Here is a 20,543-nt window from a genome sequence, read left to right as displayed (position 1 = left end):
CTTTCTCACGAGACGTGCTACGCATTACAAGGCAAGCTAACACGACTCGACACTCCTATAGAGACTCACTACATGGTGTCAGAATGGCATTTCAGATCTCGCCACCAGAAGCCTTTAATTTTCAAAGACCACAAGAATGGGAATCTTGGAAGGTTTAAAAGGTATAAGGAAGCTTCAGGGTTGGTAGAAGCCAGCGTATCCAAGCAGGTTAACACTCATGTGTCTACTTGGATCTAAAGGTGATAACATTTTAAGGTCATTTTATTTAACCGAGCAACAAGCGGGAAGTTACGCAGAAATTAAGCGACGATTTTATAATTATTTTAATGTCCGGCGTAACGTAATTTATGAAAGGTCATTGTTTAACCGCCGTTATCAATATACGGGAGAATCGGTGGATGACTTCATTACGTCTTTGTACACGTTAGCTTCTAGCTGTAACTATGGTCAATTACGGGAAAAAATGATTCGCGATCGGTTAGTTGTAGGAATTGGTGACCGATCACTATAAGAGAGACTACAATTAATGGCGTACCTCACGTTGGAAAGAGCCATAAGCGTGATTAGAAATACGGACGTCTTTAAGAAGCAACAACCGATGCTCAAAGAACAGAATAGATCCTCGCTCGACTTGGTGCGTACAAAGAGAGGCGGGGGTTTTAAAGTGGAAAACCGCCGTGCACCGCAACCGTTTTTTAATCAGCCTTCTAATCAACGTCCCAGAGTGGCTGCTCGTTGCGAATGGTGCGGGAGAAACGCGCATCCGAGGAAATTCTGCCCGCGAGCAATGCGACATGTTTCGCGTGTGGCACTAGAGGACATTTTAAATCCAGGTGTAAAACACACCCGAGTGCACAATGTGGTTACAGAAACTGCTTTTCTGGGCTCAATTTCTACGTCAGGTACGGATGAAATCGTGCACGTAAACGAGATAGCAGTGGAATTTAAAATCGATACGGGAGCGGATGTTACGGTTATCGGAAAAGACATTTACGAACTATTTAAGACGCCACTAGAACGTTCCGCTTTGGCAATTTCTGGACCAAAAGACGAATCGTTAGCACACGATGGAATGTTTGTCGCTAAATTAAGAATCGGTGAGAGAGTTTTTAAAGAAGAAATACATGTGATCCCTGGACTATCGCAAGCATTACTGGGGTGGAAGGCAATACTAGACCACTTGCCACATGGGTGGCGACCGAGAGTATGTCTTTCAATCTAAGTCCATAGCATATCTTTTTGCATAGCAAAGTTATGCGACGTTTTTGTTGAAACTGTGCTTGTGCGGTCGCTATTTTTTAATAATAATTCCACGTCTAGTAGGGGTTAGATATCGTTAAAGATATGGTGTATCAGATTCGTTGTTAAATTTAGTTTTTATCACTCATTTGCGTAGTTTTTATGTCTGTGCAGATATACGCAGTATAGATTTATAAACAGAAAAGTTATGCTGCCATTGTGTGTGTTATAACTGATTTTATTATTAAGCTAAACTTTAATATTTTAGTTTATTATAAGCCAGACACAGACCAACATCGCACTTCAGCATCTGCAGGCTGCAATACCATACACAGAAAAAAAAAACAGAAGAAAGAGTTTATTATTAGTGATATTTTATCTGATGTTAATTCATCAGTTTGCTATACTGGTAACTATAGTGCAGGGTTGAATTTTTTCAATTTTAATATTATGTTGGTTGCTTTTTAGGACGCTCAGTAAAGAAATTGGAGCTGAATATATAATTTGTTAAAACAAATGCAAGCATAATGAATTATTGGCTTGCTATACTGGTAACTATAGTGCAGGGTTGAATTTTTTCAATTTTAATATTATGTTGGTTACTTTTTAGGACGCTCAGTAAAGAAATTGGAGCTGATTTTATAATTTGTTAAAAATGCAAGCATAATGAATTATTGACATAGCAGTAATAGACACTTCCACAGGTATACAGTTTAGATTAATTATTAGTTAGACATTTAAATAAACATATTTTTATGTAGATAATTGCAAAAAAGACAAGAGATATGAGTATATATGAAGATTTTTTTAAGTGTTCGCTCAGACTTAGGAGAGGCTGGAGAATGTGCATCATCTGTCCGATATCTTTATCAGTTGCAACAGGATCATATTTTAGCAGGATTTTAGTGTTTTATATAATTTGAGCTGAAGTTTCTATGTTAAATGGCGTGAAAGAAGAGAAAAAACTTCCAGAAGTTCTTAAGCCATTTCCCAATAATTTGAGCTGAAGTTTCTATGTTAAATGGCGTGAAAGAAGAGAAAAAACTTCCAGAAGTTCTTAAGCCATTTCCCAATACCAGAACAATAATAATAGATTGCACAGAGTTTTTTGTTCAAAAAACCCTGATTTACCATCTTGTCAAAGAAAAACTTGAAGTCATTATAAGCATAAACACACACAAAATTTGAGTAGCATTAACACCAAGAGGTTCATTTTGTTTCAATTCAAATCTGTGGTCAAGAAATGTTTCATACAAGAAAATAGTTGTTAGATCTGTTTTGGGAAAACATTCTGCCAGGAGATGTTCCATAATGGCAGACAGAGGCTTCTTTGTAAGAAGAGATGAGCTCGCACTCGACTGTAAGGTGATGTGGAACAGGTCATTGGTCGCTAAAATACTTTCAAATTTTTTAGTAACATTCTTCCACTAAGATCATGATATTTTGAAAAAATTGTTGTGATTTGCTGTTGTTTGAGCAATTTGAATGCTTCTCTCGTTGAGAAGTTCTATTGAGTTTTGAAGCATGATGTGAAATACGGAAATAAATAAAGGATTTGAAAACTCACCAAATTCTCAATAATTGAATTAAAAATGGTACTTCAACCTTCCTATGTTTGTGTATATACCACCAATGAACAGTGCAATATTCCTGTGATACACATTTGACCTTGTGTTTGAGGGTAATAGTTACTAGATGAATGTAACATCCATTGACCATCATCATAAATACATCCAATGTACCTTTGCTGCAAGTTTTGATGGTTTGTATTTATAAGTAAAAGGCCATTTTATTTATTGCTAAATTAAGAACAGTCCGGATCCAAAGGTAATAAACTTGCCGCCACACAAAGTTTCACCAGACCGTCCTTTGAATTGGCAACAGAAGAAGCAACATGATTACTACTTGCTGAAAAACTTCTAGATATTTTCTTAGTCACTGTGTTCTGCAAACATTTTTTTGCCAGTTGTGTTTTGAGTTTGCAAATTCCCCAAATCATTTCATTTCAAAGGGATTATTACTGGCAGGACCATATTTACTGTCAATATTACAACTACCTCACGAGCAATGTCGTATATTGCAATTTAAATCTTTACTGCGTATCTGCACAGACATAAAATTAGCCAATGAGTGAAGAAAGAATAAATTTAACAACGAATCTGATACAACATATCTTTAACAATATCTACCCCTACTATACGTGGAAGTATTATTAAAGGCACATATTAAACAGTAGGAAAAAATGCCAATTCTCAATATATATATTATTTTGGTCAATTATAACACCAATTTAAAAAAGTAAACAAAAAAAACCTTTAGTTTTTGATTTATATACGTTTAAAATTCATACAGGCCAAAACGGTACGTGACGTCACACACCGCCAAATCAAACTTCACGCATGAACGAACGAAATTCTCAAACCAGGGACTTTCCTATCAGTGTTTACACTGATAAATCATAAAAAATGACGTTTGCATACCGAACTTTAAAAAAAAGTAGTGTAGCAAAGATAGAACCGGTTATTTGCAGATCATTTCGGATTACTTGAGCTGGGATCTGGAAACCAGTTTAAAGCGGTTAGAAGCAGTATAAGCAGGGGTAGACATATTTAAGATTTAAACATTGCGTTTGACTGTATGTATGGATTTATTGCTCAACTTTGGGTTAAATCCAAAGTCTTCTGCCTCACCCATACAGTAGAGTAGAATTGTTTTAAGAAAAAACAGCGATAAATGAATTCCTTTTTTTATAATTTATATATTCGCCGGGCTGAGAAATGACAGTCGTTAAAACATGGCCACATGGGTGTTCTGTTTCCATTTCGTGCCAGCTTATGAGTTACCCATAACCTGTATGTTAGATGTAGGCGCGCTTTTTTACTTGCTTTATTAGCAACTACCAGGTTTCCTAAACAAGTTGCATTGTTAGAAAGTTTGATTTTTGCGTGTAGGATATAGCGCGAATTTTAAAAACGTCATTTTTTGGTAATCATGGACTAGTTATGTACTACCTAGGTTAATAGTGGCACTAATAAATACTTAAGAGTTCCAGTTTGTTTATAAATCATAATATGGCCTTCAAGTGATGTCTGAAACACCTACAACTTGCTACAAGCAAGGATAGTAATTTAACAAGTTCTTGAAACTTGAATTCTTTATTTTCTGATGATAAACTTTTCAATCAACATTTTTGCGCCCCGCTGTAGGCTGTTTATTTGAGCCAGAATGTATCTTAGAAAGAGTTAGCAGCGAAAAGTTAGCTGTAGTTTCAAACTCCGGGCGATGTGAAGCAAAGGATTGGTAAGGCAGGTGCAAGCGTGAAAAATGTGGATTAATGGTTACAGAGAGGAAGCACAAATGTTGTTAAGAGATATTGCAGTTTTTTGCAAATAAACCAAAATCAGAGTATTAAATGCATTACTGTGAACATCCTTCATTTGTTTCGGCATCGGGTGCAACTCGAGTTCCTAAATTGTAAATATGTCAGTGTTTCTATACCACCAAAAAGAACTATTTTTAATTACCTTTCGTTCGAAATGACACACATGCTCGTGTTTGTCATGCACAACCTTTATTAGTGAAACTTGTGTACATGCCTCAATATACCCCGGGGCCTCACTCTCGATACTTGGGGATGGTTCATCATCCGTATAAGGTATAGTCAGAGGAAATTTCACAAAGTATCTTAGGCACTACAGACATAATGATATATTAATTACACAACAAATAATAAGTAGAGAGTTTTGGAACTTGAAATGTGCACTGCATACTACACTACTTTCTGTTGGTCCCGCCAAAAACTTATGTATTGCAGTTGCCAGTTACAGTCTTATCAGTGATCACAACTAATTAAAAAGAAATATTCATAATACATGACCTACCTGGTTTTGCATTTCCACATTTAAGAACAGAGCCAATATCTGGCATTTCAACAGTTAAAGGTATATAAATCCTTTAAGGGTATTTATCTAGCGTATCACGGTAATCCTTTAGCTGGTGGCCACCTGAAATTTTGGTTTCAAAATGTTCTATAGCCCTCACTGATACCTGCTGTCTAATTTTTTTTTCAAAAAAGTCGGGCGTTCGTGTCGAAAATTAACTTTAAAAATGCGCAAAAACATGCTGTGTCACCGTAATTCGTCTGATTTGCGTAAGGTTAACGATTTATTACGTCACAATCGCGGTCTGTTACGTCACAATAGTGGTATATTACATACGTTATAAGACGGTATAGCCTTGTTTTTCCCCACTGTTTTAACGTAGGAATCAAACGTAACAATATGCATTCCGACGTAATAATCTAACCTTGGTTTAATTCATAACGGCTGGTGTGGAAAATACGGTGACGCAGCACGATTTCGCGCACTTTCAAAGTTAATTTTCGACACGAACGCCCGAGTTTTTTCAAAAAAAAATTATACAATGAGTATCAGTGAGACCTAAGGAACATTTTGAAACCAAAATTTCAGGTGGCCACCAGCTAAAGGATTACCGCGTATCACATGGTAATTTTCAAATGGTTGAATGAATGAATGAATGAATGTAACTTACTTTATCCTCGCGTGGCCGGAAAACGACAGTCGTTATCACACGGGTTTAACACCTCGTGCCAGCTTACGAGTTGCCATGTATGTTACTTTGTGGGTGATTATTTTTTTTGGATTTTTTCATTATTTTTATGTATGGCTGATAATTTGGACAACCCATTAGTGCCACTGGGTTGAAGCAATTGTCGTTAAGTGTCTTGCCCAAGGACACATACGCCCACAATGGTAGCAGCGACGAGCTTTGAACGCATTACCTAATGGTTACAGGCAAGCGCGCTAACCACTACGCCACGGCGCCGGACAACCGGCGCCACGGCGCCGGTTATTACTGCTATACACTGTATTTAGCATATTTTAAAATACATCTCATAGGCTAGCTTAAAGGGGCATACCAACGAAAAATGAAAATTTGTATATGGATACATGTGCTCAAATGTGATCTAAAGTTACCACCAAAGTTTCAATAAACAAAACAGCTTCAAAAAAAATCGCGTGAAAAAAACCGGCCGGAGTAAAAAAAATCAGCCGTTTGACAATGCATGGGATTTTCCATTAGAAAAAAATTGCTGAACTTTGACCGTTTCTAGTTTTTAAACTACTGGAAAATTTTCTAAATTTTTTTGGATTCGTTACATGGCGCCCTCTATAACAGGCCTGGACACCGTCGGCGCCTCTCTCGAAACTGGAGGCGGATGGTTTTGCAGCGCTTTTATTTGATGAGTTATTTGACGAATTATCGCATTAGATAGATTTGCTTGTGGTTTTAGCAGTTAATACAGTATGAATGTTTAATTTATTATTCAGTTTACGCGTATTATGTGTATAAAGTAGACAGTTGGTTATTTATATATGTGTTTAAGTACAGTAACGAATGGCCGCCGGTCTAAGATTTTCCAATCGCACCCAGGAGGTTAATCCTAATGCAATCATAAGGTTTTTTGATTAAGTAAGGTCTATCGCCAGGAGTTATATTATACATGCTCTGCTGCTGCACTGTTTCAAAAAAACTACAAAATTCAAAGATTTCTTAAAATGTAGCCTACATACCACTCAAAAATGAACATCTATATAGGCTAGCTTAAAGGGGCATACCAACGAAAAATGGAAATTTGTATATGGATACATGTGCTCAAATGTCATCTAAAGTTACCACCAAAGTTTCAATAAACAAAACAGCTTCTAAAAAAATCGCGTGAAAAAAACCGGCCGGAGTAAAAAAAATCAGCCGTTTGACAATGCATGGGATTTTCCATTAGAAAAAAATTGCTGAACTTTGACTGTTAGTTTTTAAACTACTGGGAAATTTTCTAAATTTTTTTGGATTTGTTACATGGCGCCCTCTATAACAGGCCTGGACACCGTCGGCGCCTCTCTCGAAACTGGAGGCGGATGGTTTTGCAGCGCTTTTATTTGATGAGTTTTGATGAGTTATTTGACTGAGTTATTTGACGAATTATCGCATTAGATAGATTTGCTTGTGGTTTTAGCAGTTAATACAGTATGAATGTTTAATTTATTATTCAGTTTACGCGTATTATGTGTATAAAGTAGACAGTTGGTTATTTATATATGTGTTTAAGTACAGTAACGAATGGCCGCCGGTCTAAAATTTTCCAATCGCACCCAGGAGGTTAATCCTAATGCAATCATAAGGTTTTTTGATTAAGTAAGGTCTATCGCCAGGAGTTATATTATACATGCTCTGCTGCTGCACTGTTTCAAAAAAACTACAAAATTCAAAGATTTCTTAAAATGTAGCCTACATACCACTCAAAAATGAACTTAAGTCATTTTATGGATCTTTTTTGCAGGTTCTTTACCTAAGTGAGGTGTAATTGACTTACACCATCTATTTAAAGAATGTTGCTGAGTATGTGACAGTGAGGAATATTTATTTTAAAACTGAATTGGTCACTTACATGTTGAAAAATATTGAAACCCTTGTGTTAACTTACACACTGGAATCATCTTTATCAAAATCTGTGGCCCTCCAAATGTATTTCAACATTATGGCTAAAACTATTGGGGGTGTGGTAAAGAAGCAGCAAGAAATAGTCATAACAACGGTTTCGACCGTTTGTGCATTGGCGTACAGATTGCATAACTTGCACCTCGCTCAACAGAAATCCGACTCCAGCAGAAAAGTAATGATTCTATGACAAGTCCAGGCATGGCCTACTAAAGATACGGCCTGATTTGTCAGTTTCAAAACAAAAAGCTAACAGGCCTATTATACAAAATAATGTCCATTGTTACAACAATGACTTGGAATGGAACATGAATATTTTAAATGATACCTGCTGTGTACTTGCAAATTTCAGCAACTGCAGAGTAGTCTTATTAGGTATTTGCAGGTTCAAACGTGATATTTTTTTAACAATTTTCGTATTGACATGCAACAATTAAAGTGCAATAAGTTTTAGGCCTAATGTTTGTTTATACTAGTACTTATATTTGGCGTTTATAGTCAGTTACCGCTTCGTTAGTGATTAGGCCTGTGAAAATGACGCCATCTTGGCGTGTTACAACCGCGATAGAAAACGTTTACTAACTATAGCGGTACAGGAGGTACCACTTGTACCGGCACAGGTACTGGCTTATTGTCCTGCTAATCCAGTAACAAACTTTGATATTTCTGATATTATTACCATATACTGCAATTCTGTTTTGTGGCTTACAGTGCAACTTAAAGCAATATGGTAAACAAATGTGCTGCGTACAACTGCAAGTCTGGCTATGCATCTAATCCTGGAAAAGTTTCTGCATTCAGTTTTCCTCTCAACAATCCCGAGTTGTTAAAAAAATGGATCAAATTTGTTAATGATCCCAATTTTGTCCCAACCTCAAATAATACAATATGCATTAAGCATTTTGAACCACGGTACATTATATTTGGGAAGTCTAGAAATAAGTTAAATTGGAAGTGTAATCCTGTGCCCACCATCGCATCCGAGGAAGCTCTCGCTGAAAAACCGTCTTGCCTCGCAACTGTTGGAACAACCAGAAAAGAACCCTTAGTAAGAGTATTTGCGGAAGATGAGATGGATGCCTCCAGGAGTCGAGATCAGATCAATTGCTTTGACCAGTTGACAGAATTGATTTGTCCAGATGGGTATAGCTTTTGTAAAACTGACGACCATGCGATGTACTACAAGTTGATCTTTAAATCCGGCTTTCCTAGTATGCAAGGAGCTATACGAATTGATAAGGATTTGCGTGTTAAACTGCAATATTGCGGCAATCCAGTTCCACTACCACCTTGGTTCACTAAAAATGGCAAAACGCTTGTCAGTTTCACGCAGTTCGATAACTTCCCCACGTATCTGAATAGCTTTGAGTCGTCCGTGGATCCGATACTGCAAGAAATGGCAATGCGACAGCATTACAAAGCGAAAGGACGGCCTCCATGTTCCGCTGCAATGATCAGGTTTTGCCTCACTCTTCGTCATACATCTGCTCAGGCGTACAGACTTCTGCTTGACAAATTTCCTTTGCCGTCACTGTCTTTTTTACGAAAGATGAAACAGGGTAATCTTGACATTCATAAGGCTGTGTCTTTGCTGAAAGAGGGTGAAATATCAGAAGATGTCGTTATTATGGTAGATGAGATGTACCTGCAAAAGTCATGCCAATTTGAAAGTGGGGAATACGTCGGTGCTGACGAAAGTGGAAAACTGTATAAAGGAATTGTAGTATTTATGATTCAAGGAATAAAATCAAGTACCCCCTTTGTAATACGATCTTGTCCAGAAACCAAAATTGGTGGTCAATGGTTGGCTGATAATGTATCAGAATGCATTGCTGAAGTGGCAAGTGTTGGCTTTAAAGTTCGTGGTCTAGTTTCTGATAATCATCCAATTTGAAAGTGGGGAATACGTCGGTGCTGACGAAAGTGGAAAACTGTATAAAGGAATTGTAGTATTTATGATTCAAGGAATAAAATCAAGTACCCCCTTTGTAATACGATCTTGTCCAGAAACCAAAATTGGTGGTCAATGGTTGGCTGATAATGTATCAGAATGCATTGCTGAAGTGGCAAGTGTTGGCTTTAAAGTTCGTGGTCTAGTTTCTGATAATCATTCATCGAATGTGGCTGCGTTTAAATTTCTTGCGTCAAAGTTTCCAGCTAAGAATGATTACTCCATCAAACATCCTGCAAACCCAACGGACATTTATATGTTTTTTGATAATGTACATTTGGTGAAAAATGTACGTAACAATTTATTGAATGCGAAAAAGTTTGTTTTTCCATCTATTTCTTTTCAATCCGACGCCATAAAACTTAATTGTGATGCTGGTTACATTACCTGGAATGGTCTGCACAATATCTGTCAAAGTTTCCAGCTAAGAATGATTACTCCATCAAACATCCTGCAAACCCAACGGACATTTATATGTTTTTTGATAATGTACATTTGGTGAAAAATGTACGTAACAATTTATTGAATGCGAAAAAGTTTGTTTTTCCATCTATTTCTTTTCAATCCGACGCCATAAAACTTAATTGTGATGCTGGTTACATTACCTGGAATGGTCTGCACAATATCTATGATAAGGATTGTTCACTTGATGGAAACTTGAAGAAGGCTAGAAAATTAACTTTCACTTCACTGCATCCACAGAACAACAAACAAAACGTTTCTCTTGCATTGGCAATATTTGACGACAGCACTATTGCTGCATGTAGAAGTTATTTCCCACTTAGACATGACATGGCTACGTTCTTAAACTTGGTTCACGTGTGGTGGATGTGCGTCAATTCTAAAACCCCCTTTTCACCCAAATTCACTTGGAAATGCTTTTGTTAAAAATGATAAACGGTTTAAATTCTTGCAGTGGTTTGCCAATTGGTTAGAAGATTGGTTTTCAAATTGTGGTAGCACATTTTGCTTGTCCAAACAAACAGCAAGTGCATTAATCCGGACCATCCGCTCGCAATGTCTTCTTGCTAAACAGTTATTGGATGAAGGTTATGACTATGTGCTATTGGGAAAGTTTCAGAGCGATCCGATTGAAAGAAGATTCTCGCAATATCGCCAAATGAGTGGTGGCCGATTTTTAGTGAGTCTTCGTGAAGTACAGACCTCTGAAAAAATTTTAAAATGTCGATCGTTGGTAAAAGCGGGAATAAACCTATGGGAAGAAGATGTTCTGGTGAAGAAGAAGGCGGTAATATATCCATCATTTCTCATGAAACTTGGCGAGTTGGAAGATGATATCAAAAGTATTCGTTTATGTGATGATAGCAGGGAAGTGGCTAATGTGATTGCTGGATATGTTGCCAAGAAGCTCATTAAAAGATCTAAATGTCTTGAATGTAAACAAGCTTTACATGGAGATGAAAGCGATTCTCCATATTTTGATCTTTTAAACCGCGGTGGTCTTACAGTTGCTTCAATTGAACTGTTAACGCTAGTCTGCAGAGGATTTGCCATTCTTCATCTACTGGATGAAGTAATTATGGAGTATGTTGATGCCAATTTAACAACGCGAGATGCAGCAGAATTTGTTGTAACAAAATATTCCAGTGACTTTGTTCTTGTTTGCAACCATCAAGAGTGGGTTGTTAAGTTTGCAGCGAAGATCATCGTTAATATTTTTTATAATAACAAACAAACCATGGACACCGACTGTGTACGCAAGCACACCCTTACAGAATTCAAAAAGAGGCAACGAACAAAATAAATGTAAACCGTTCTAATGATGCTTAATAAAATGCTTTCTAGTGACGTTTAATTATCATGTGGGTGATAAACTGATAGGATTTATATTATTATTCGAAAGTTAGTAATACTGTTATATAAAATATTCCATTACGATATTACAAATACGCTTAAATTTGGTAAAATAGAAAAAAAGTTACAGTGATATAGGCTGTTATGTAGGCTGTTAATTGAGCTTAACAATGCAAGTCATTGTTGTAACAATGGTCATTATTTTGTATAATAGGCCTGTTAGCTTTTTGTTTTGAAACTGACAAATCAGGCCGTATCTTTAGTAGGCCATGGTCCAGGTTACAACCCAGTTTATTCGACAAAACGACATCACGCTACAGATAACAGTGAGAACAGGCCCAACTGCCAGCCCATACAGCACTGGAAGAGCTTATAAAAATGGCAAGAATTCAAAATGCAAGAAGAAGCATTACACACAAGAAGAACATTATACAGCAAGGCAAAGTTTCTCTGCATTGTCACAGGAAAAAGTCTCTCAGCATTATTGATAAATGCAAGCATTGTTATACAGGGGTTACAGGAAACAATCAAGGTGCATATTGCATACACATTACGCCAGCTGGACAGATCACATTTCTTTGCCTTGATTCCAATGTTTGCATATTTCACCTAAGAAGGTCAAGTCATCAGTGTTGTCAATCTTGGAAGTCATTCTGATCAGTGTTTTTGTACTGGGGAGCTTTTATATGATGCTCTTGAAGATGAAAAATAATCAAATGCCCCCGGCAAGTGCCTCACCAGAATACACAAGCTTACCAACTAAATAAGCAGTTGCATTTGAATTTCTGTAGTCTGTGAGAAGCATGTACGGCTTGGCGGCTTGCCACAACATTAACAGGATAATAAACTCCCTGTGCTATTCTTTGCCATCTGCCCAGCCAAAGAAGAAATTATAATTGTAAAGGCAAGATAAAAACATTCATGATGAAAATCCTTTTAAATTTTGATGGCAAATAAAGGTACACTAGATATATCTTCCTGGACTGGATGATGACAAAATTACAAATGAAATAATGGAAGCAGGGAAGGAATATTTGTTTAAGCGGTTGGAAACAAACTTTTGTGGACACACAATATGTTGTTCCTGGGAATGGACTGCAGCCATCTTGACCTCTATTGGTTACATGTGGTAAACAGAAAATTGGTGTTTTATCATCTGCATCTTAGTTCATATCCACTTGTACAACCTGTCACATAACCAGCCATTGAGCCATACACATGATTTCTCACTATATCTTGCATACAAGCATTTTGTTATACATGTAACCTGTTTCAAAACTGACATTGCCTTTACCAGCATATACAACCCACAAAAGGGATAGCATTTCTTTTTAATTTGACTCCTCTTTTTATTGTACAAATGTAAATGTGTTTTTTTTTATTTACAATGTAACCAAAAATAAACTCAAATGACAATTTCTAAATTTATGTGACTTGGTGCAACTCAACAGTTTAAGAAGGGAAAAGTTATCTTTAACTATGATAAGCCTTTTGCCTCGACTGTGTCAATCTGTCCTGCTATTCTACGTAATACATCATTTCTCAAGTTTTTTTTGATAGAGCAGGACAGGGGCCCCTTCTTAAGATCAATATTAGGATTATATGACAAAAAAACAAATGCCAAAAAGGGATTCCGAAAAGCAAGCAGTCTATTTAAATTCAAAAATAAACTGGGAAGTGGTAGGTCTTGTAGTTCAGAGAATATTTATAGTTAGAAAAGTTTTGCTAAAACGCTTGTGTGTCTTAAACAAACATAGCTTCAGTTAAGATTTCACACTGGTGGCCAATCATAAACATAATACACGCAAGCTAAATAAAAAAAAAACAAAGCATTTATAGTGTACTAACTGCTAGAACTTAGAGCAAACACTATCTAATGCGATAATTCGTCAAATAACTCATCAAAACTGTCTACAATTCGTACAAGCGCTGCAAAACCATCCGCCTCCAGTTTCGAGAGAGGCGCCGACGGTGTCCAGGCCTGTTATAGAGGGCGCCATGATTTGATAAAATAAATGCTTCTACTTTGTGACTATATAAACAAATTATAGATTATGGCCTTTATTATATTTTATTTTCTCGATTAAACGTAGCTACCCATGGCGCCCTCTATAACAGGCCTGGACACCGTCGGCGCCTCTCTCGAAACTGGAGGTGGATGGTTTTGCAGCGCTTGTACGATTTGTAGACAGTTTTGATCAGTTATATGACTAATTATCGCATTAGATAGTGTTTGCTCGGATTTTTAGCAGTTGGTACAGTATTTTATTATTCAGTTTACGCCTATTATGTGTATATAGTAGACAGTTGGTTATTTATAGATATGTTTATACTGTTCAAGTAACGAATGTTTACCGGTGTAAGATTTGACAATCGCACCCATGAGGATCTTTGATTTAGTAAAGTATATCGTCAGGAGCTATATTATATATGCTCTGCTGCTGCACTGTGTTTAAAAACTACAAAATTCAAAGAAATCTTAAAATGTAGTTACAAACCAGTCAAGAATAAATTTCATTGCAGGTTCTTTACCTAAATAAGATGTAACTGACTAACACCATCCATCTAAAGAATGTTGCTGAGTATGTGAAAGTGAGGATTATTCATTTTAAAACTGTAATGGTCACTTACACATTATAAAATATTGAAACTCTTCCGCTAACTCGCACACTGGAATCATCTTGATCAAAATCTATGGCCCTCAAAAAGTATTTAAACATTATGGCTAAAACAATTGGAGGTGTATATCAAAGAAGCAGCAAGAAATAGTCATAACAGCGGTTTCGTCGATTCTTGCATTGGCGTACAGATTGCATACCTTGTAGCCTCGCACCTCGCTTAACAGAAATCCGACTTGAGCAGAAAAGTAATGACTCTATAGGTTACAGCTCAGTTTGTTAGAAAAAATGACATCAACATCACTATACAGATAACAGTACGGACAGCAAGCATTACCTGGACCGGCTGCCTGCCCACACAGCACTGGAAGGGCTTATAAAATCGCGATCACTAAAAATGCAAGAAGAAGCATTACATACGAGAAGAACATTATACAGCAAGGCGAAGTTTCTCCACATTGATGCATTGTTATACAGGGCCCAGTTACAAGAAACAATCAGGGCGCAACATTACGCCACTGGACATATCACATTTCTTTGCCTTGATTTAAATGTATTGCATATTTCACCTAAGAATGTCAAGTCATCAGTATTTTCAATCTTGGAAGTCATTCTGGTCAGTGTTTTTGTACTGGGGAGCTTATGTTATGATCCTCAGTTTTTCATATGATGCTCTTGAAGATGAAAAATAATCAAATGAGTGAATGACCTGACAAGTGCCCACCAGAATACACAAGCTTGCCAACTAAATAAGCTGTTGTATTTGAATTTCTGTAGTCAGCGGAAACTTTGCATGTATGGTTTGTTGCAATATTAAACATGATAATAAACTACCGATCCTATGCTATTCTTGGTCATCTGTCCAGCCAAAGAGGAATTTAGAATTATAAAGCTAAGATGAAAATATTCATGATGGAAATACTTCGAAACTTTGATGGCAAATGAAAATACCCTGGATGTCTGGATAGTGAATATGTATCTTTCCTGGACTGGATAATGACCAATTAAGCAAGAAAGGAATATTTCTGTAAACCGTTGGAATCAAACTTTAACTTGTTGTTCCTTGGAATGGACTGCAGTCATCTTAACCGCTATTGGTTACATGTGGTTAACAGGAAATTGGTGTTTTATCACCTGCATTATACCCACTTGTACAACCTGTCTCACAACAAGCCAAACACATGATTTCTCACTATATCTTGCATACAAGCATTTTTTTATACAAAATGTATACATGTAACCTGTTCTAAACTCACATTACCTTTACCAGCATATACAAACCACAAAAGAGGTAGCATTTCTTTTTAATTTGACCCACCTTTTTTATTGTACAAATGTAAATATGTTATTTCAAATTACAATTAGCCCGTTCACATGGCCAAAAAAGAAGGCATACCGCTTTTTTTTTTCGAAAAATAGCGGCAAATATTTGCTGAGTCACTTTCAAAAAAGAAGGCAAATTTAGACCAAGTCGCGAGGTGGTCCAGACGAGAAAAGTCTCGAAAAAAAGAGGCATTTCACAGGGCGCGTCAGTTCATATTTAGCTTTGAGGTTGCGGATGCTTGTTTTACTATTTGCAGTGAGGTTTTAGACAATGTTTAGTTATAAATTAGTTTAATATATATGGTTTTCAACCAAACACGAAGTTTCGGCTAGAAATAATAAGTTTTTCTATCTTTAGGATGCATTTAGTATAAGAAACAGTACCGTATATAGTTTTAACAGGATGATTCTAATTTGGCAATGAGAAAGGATGTGTGGTGCTACTGGACAATTAATAATCAAACTGCTATAATGCAGATGTAGTTGAAATAATGATTTTTTAAGTAAAAAATTGTATGTTGAAACATTTACTTTGAAATATTGATCAAAATGGATGGTGGACAGCAGCACATTAAATTTGTGTCTTAATCGCTACTGGACCAAGAGTTTGTAGAAGGTATGTTTGTATATGTCATGAGTTTGTGTTGTGTAGTGCCAAACAGGTTATGCATATGCTCAATTTGTTCTGCAGAAAAATTGTCAACAACACTGCTACATTTAGAAGGAAGATGGAAACCGAAAGAGTGTGTGAATTACATGTATCAGTTTGGATATACATTCATCAATAAGCTACAGAGTGGTTTGTAAACCCATCATTTGAAGAAAAAGACAACATACATAACATAATACACAGTACTGACATTATACATAGTACTGGGCTGCTGAATCAAAGCAACAAACTAATCATTGCTTTGCTACAAACCAGTGTAATAGTAAAACACAGTATGTGTGTATTTTGTGCACATATATGTATAACCAAAGCAGCTATCATTTATTTTCAATGCCTATTCTGTTTTATTTTGTACATGAAATGCACTTTTGTTATTGTTTTCATGGAGTTGTGTTTGGTTATACTTTTCAATAAAACAAAACAAAGAACCTGTGCTATATTACAAATTGATTCAGCATGCACAAGTGATTTCAAATTATAACATGACTGAGTGGTAAGTTAGAGAAAAAGTTAAGTGGGACTAGCATCTGTTTTGTATATTAGATATATTTACATGTGTGTTGTGTTTTATGTATATTTGTATATTAATACATTGTGAACAATACATTTTTTACCAAATTAGTGTTTATGATGGTTTAGACTACTTTTCTTTTTTGGCAGTAGTAATTTTAAATTTAAAATCACTCTTAATTATGTGAAAATATTAATTAAATGTGTTGCGTACATATGGGGAGAATTAAAATATTCAATTTCTACGTATAAGAAAACGAGGCTAAATGGCCATGTGAACGCACTTAAATTCTGGCCAAAAATTACCTCTTTTTTTGGCCTGGCCAGTTTTGGAAAAGACTCTTTTTCGTTTGGCCATGTGAACGGGCTAAATTTAACCAAAAATAAACTCATATTACAATCTCTAAATTTATGTGACTTGGTGCAACTTAACAGTTTAAGAAGGGAACTTCAAAAATTATCTTTATTTTGATTAGCTTTTGGCTTTGACTGTGTCGATCTGTCCTGCTATTCCAATACCTGGTACATCATTTCTGAAGCTTTTTTAATAAAGCAAGAAATAGGCCCTTTGATGAATATTAGGATTATCAGACAAAAAAAAAACAAAGTCGAAAAGGGATTTTCAAAAGCAAGCAGTCTACTTCAATTCAAAAATAAACTGAGAAGTGGTAGGTCTTGTAGTTCAGAGAATATTTATAGTTAGGAAAGTTTGGTTAAAATGTCTGTGGGACTAAATTTAGAACTAGTAACAACACAGGCGCGCATACCCAAACAAACAGCTTCAGTTAAAATTTTACACTGGTGGCCAATCATTAACATAATACACGCAAGCTAAATAAAAAAAATTAAACATTTATACTGTACTAACTGCTAAAACTCCGAGCAAACACTATCTAATGCGATAATTTGTCATATAACTGATCAAAACTGTCTACAAATCGTACAAGCGCTGCAAAACCATCCGCCTCCAGTTTCGAGAGAGGCGCCGACGGTGTCCAGGCCTGTTATAGAGGGCGCCATGTAGCTACCCAAACGTAATTTTGAATTGAACAAAGCAAAACTTTGAATTGAACGCGAAAAGCTTGAGCCGAAAAGGTTACGAAAAAGTAAACGAACAAGCGGGAAGCTGAACTGTAGTTTTCGCGTGTTCGCTCGTTATTTTAGAAACCAAATAGGTTTAAGAGCTCGAAATAGGTCACGTAGCATCGTCTGAATACAATAGATATGTGCCCTGCTGATTTAATTGTACATTGCTGCTAAAATTCACGCGTTCATAGTACAGCTATATGGTACAGTGATAAGGCGTTATAGATATATATCTTGGATAAATTGAGCATTTCTGAATACAGAGAGTCCAACCTGTCCCCTGTAACGCAAAAAATGATTTATATTTGGCAGTTAACAGTTTATTACGACCAATTGAAATATATTATTCAAAAAATGGATCAATTAATTCTTGATGAACGAAGAAGATTTGGATTTTTTGAACCCGATTCCTTATCAGTTTGAACCGGAGCTGACTGAAGAGCAGATTTTTCAGCGAGAACAAACTTTGGCTGAAGATGTTCCACAACGCAGTTCTATTCCAGTACGAACTCGAAGTAACAGCTTGTCAGGAAAATGTGCTATCATGCCAACGGAAGAAGAAAGCATATGTTGTCACGAAATAGATATACTAATGGAGAATTTACAATCTGTCTTTAAAACCTACAACGATTGTGTGACTGATTTGGAAGACTTTCTTGCACATATAAACCGAGCGGTCTTAAAAACTTTTTTTCTTTCTAACCGAAAAAAATGGAAGAAAAATAACAAGCCGAAAGGAGAGAATGGTGACCTAAGCAATGAGTAAGTACTTTTACAAATTTTAATTGGAATCTCTGTTAATTCTTTAATTAAACTATTTACTATTTTTAGACAATTTCGTTTTGTTGCATACCGTCATATTTTGGAATGGATATTAAAAGAAGAGCCATTGGGCAGTGGTAACCGGATGATTTTGCCATCTTGTATGGTGATGACAGTACGCTCAATGTACTCTAGTAACGATGGATCTTACACCGGATTTAAATGGCCAGATTTTTCTCAGAAAAATGTTTTTCTTATAAAACGAAATTATCAATCACAATTTTAATGCATGTCTAATCTTTTTTGCATTCTCTTCATTAAAATTTCTTTGGGGGTGGCGGATGAGGGGCAATGCTTCGAGGATGTGGATTTGGTTCACGAACTTTGTAACTAACTTGCATTTCCAATATGTTTTTCATGAGGTCTTTAGCATAAATATAAGTTTTGTTTTCGTATATTTTTTTGAGTACCCATGCTTTTGCTTGTTTTGAATAAACAGACTTGTACCGTGGTTCTCCTGTGAATAACGCCAATCATTATTACATGTTTAAGCGGTAGTTAGTTCAATTACAGATAAATCTTGACCATTGCATACCTGTTGCTGTGACAAGCACGCGTCTACCAACATTTTCATTGTGGTCCATTACAGCCAGTTGTGTTCTTGCCATCATACTTGGATAGGAAAAATGCAGCCGTTTTGGAGTGAACCGTAACAGCATGTTATGGAAAACTTCCAAATCTCCTGAAACAACATATATTTTTGTTGGATCTTACTTTTTATCAAGTAACTATTATTATACCTGTATGCTTAAAAAGGGTGAGTTGAACCAAGTCTTTTTGAATATTGTGGTTTTTAACCACCGACTCCAATGCCTTGTAGCTGGCGGAATCTTTTAATCGCCATTTCTTTTTCCGACAGTTTTCTGCAGTTAACTGGCCGTGTTGGCAGCTAACCGTTACCCCATTTTTAATCCATGTATGCTCATTAGAAATGTGGTGCAAAATGGAAGTCCAGTTGTGTTTTAAAATAAAAAAAAGGATGTTGAGCAAATAGAAAACATTTGCAAAAGAGAGAGATAATTGTAAATTATTTCCTTACTTGTAAGTCACCTTTACATGCATAACAACTCCACCAGAAATGATTTGTTATGCTGCGAATCCATCCCAATAGATCAGACTTATCTTTTCATTTTCCATGTGCAGTTAGCTTTTTTTTCAAACCTTTATGATACATATTCAGAATTCATAAATTGTATTGAATGCATTATAATATGAAGCTCTGTGACTTACCCTTACAGACATGCCAGATGTCAAATTGATGTTTGATGGTAGAGTAATTTGCTTGCATTAATTTTCTAATTGATAGTGAGTCGAGTGACACATTAATGCCTTCGTTCAATAGGTGTTCTATCCCATTTTTAAAACCCATTTTTCCATCGCAACACTGCTTGTAGTTTCCGTGACTTGAGTTAGGTTCATGTTCACGATTTTATGCGATATCTCTTCCATCAAGCTATACGTGGTGTATTTGGCAGAAAACCCTGGAGAATTCATTGTGATCAACGCCATCTCAGCCATGAGAACAAGATTTTGTGACTCTTACATCTTATTTATCGCAGGAATAAGACAAGTTGTTTGAATGTTTTGGAAAGTTGAGGAGGAAAAAAAATTGACATTTAACAGTTTCATAAAATGTTTGATATTAGTAAAAGTATTCCCAGTGAACAAAATTGCCCCAGAAGCGAGTAAATTGAGCTCAGGAATTGCATGTTTTTCAGTGGAACTTGTCCACTCGCCGTTATGACCGGTGATGCATTGCCATTTAATTGTCAATGAAGCTCCTTTCCATATATGTTTAACCTCATCAATTCCTTCATGACAAATCTAAAATGATTATACAGTATTAATATACGAAATAATATAATTTAGATCAATTTCCATAATTACAAGGTATACTAACCAGGCAAGTTGTAAACAGCATATGGAGTTTTTCCATTGTGACAATTACACGTTTCGATCCACTATCTTTTGATTCCTCATCATCAGTCTCATC

The 20,543-nt window shown here is 36.2% G+C and overlaps 1 protein-coding gene and 1 long non-coding RNA gene across 2 annotated transcripts; both read left to right on the top strand.

Annotated features, from left to right (window-relative positions):
- Positions 1-15,533: 15,533 nt before the first annotated feature.
- LOC149723789 (uncharacterized) lies at positions 15,534-16,560 on the top strand. Its single transcript, XR_016386889.1, has 2 exons — positions 15,534-16,078; positions 16,154-16,560. It is a non-coding gene; the product is annotated as an uncharacterized LOC149723789 (long non-coding RNA).
- Positions 16,561-17,232: 672 nt separating this feature from the next.
- LOC149723788 (uncharacterized) lies at positions 17,233-19,444 on the top strand. The gene is made up of 2 exons (XM_089893412.1): positions 17,233-18,490; positions 18,560-19,444. The coding sequence occupies exons 1-2, from the start codon at positions 18,102-18,104 to the stop codon at positions 18,774-18,776; spliced, it is 606 nt and encodes a 201-aa protein (XP_089749538.1). The 5' UTR covers positions 17,233-18,101; the 3' UTR covers positions 18,777-19,444.
- The last annotated feature ends 1,099 nt before the right edge of the window (positions 19,445-20,543 follow it).

The sequence above is a fragment of the Ciona robusta genome, unplaced genomic scaffold, assembly GCF_009617815.1.
Source record: "Ciona robusta unplaced genomic scaffold, ASM961781v2 AP042742.1".
NCBI classification, from domain to species: Eukaryota; Metazoa; Chordata; class Ascidiacea; order Phlebobranchia; family Cionidae; genus Ciona; species Ciona robusta.
This window is presented reverse-complemented; position numbering and strand designations above follow the sequence as displayed.

Bases quoted from the DNA above. Each gene is read 5' to 3' on its own strand.
- LOC149723788 (XM_089893412.1), top strand. From the start codon at position 18,102: ATGAACGAAGAAGATTTGGATTTTTTGAACCCGATTCCTTATCAGTTT. The intron at 18,491-18,559 runs GTAAGTACTTTT...TACTATTTTTAG, and splicing joins AATGGTGACCTAAGCAATGA to ACAATTTCGTTTTGTTGCAT.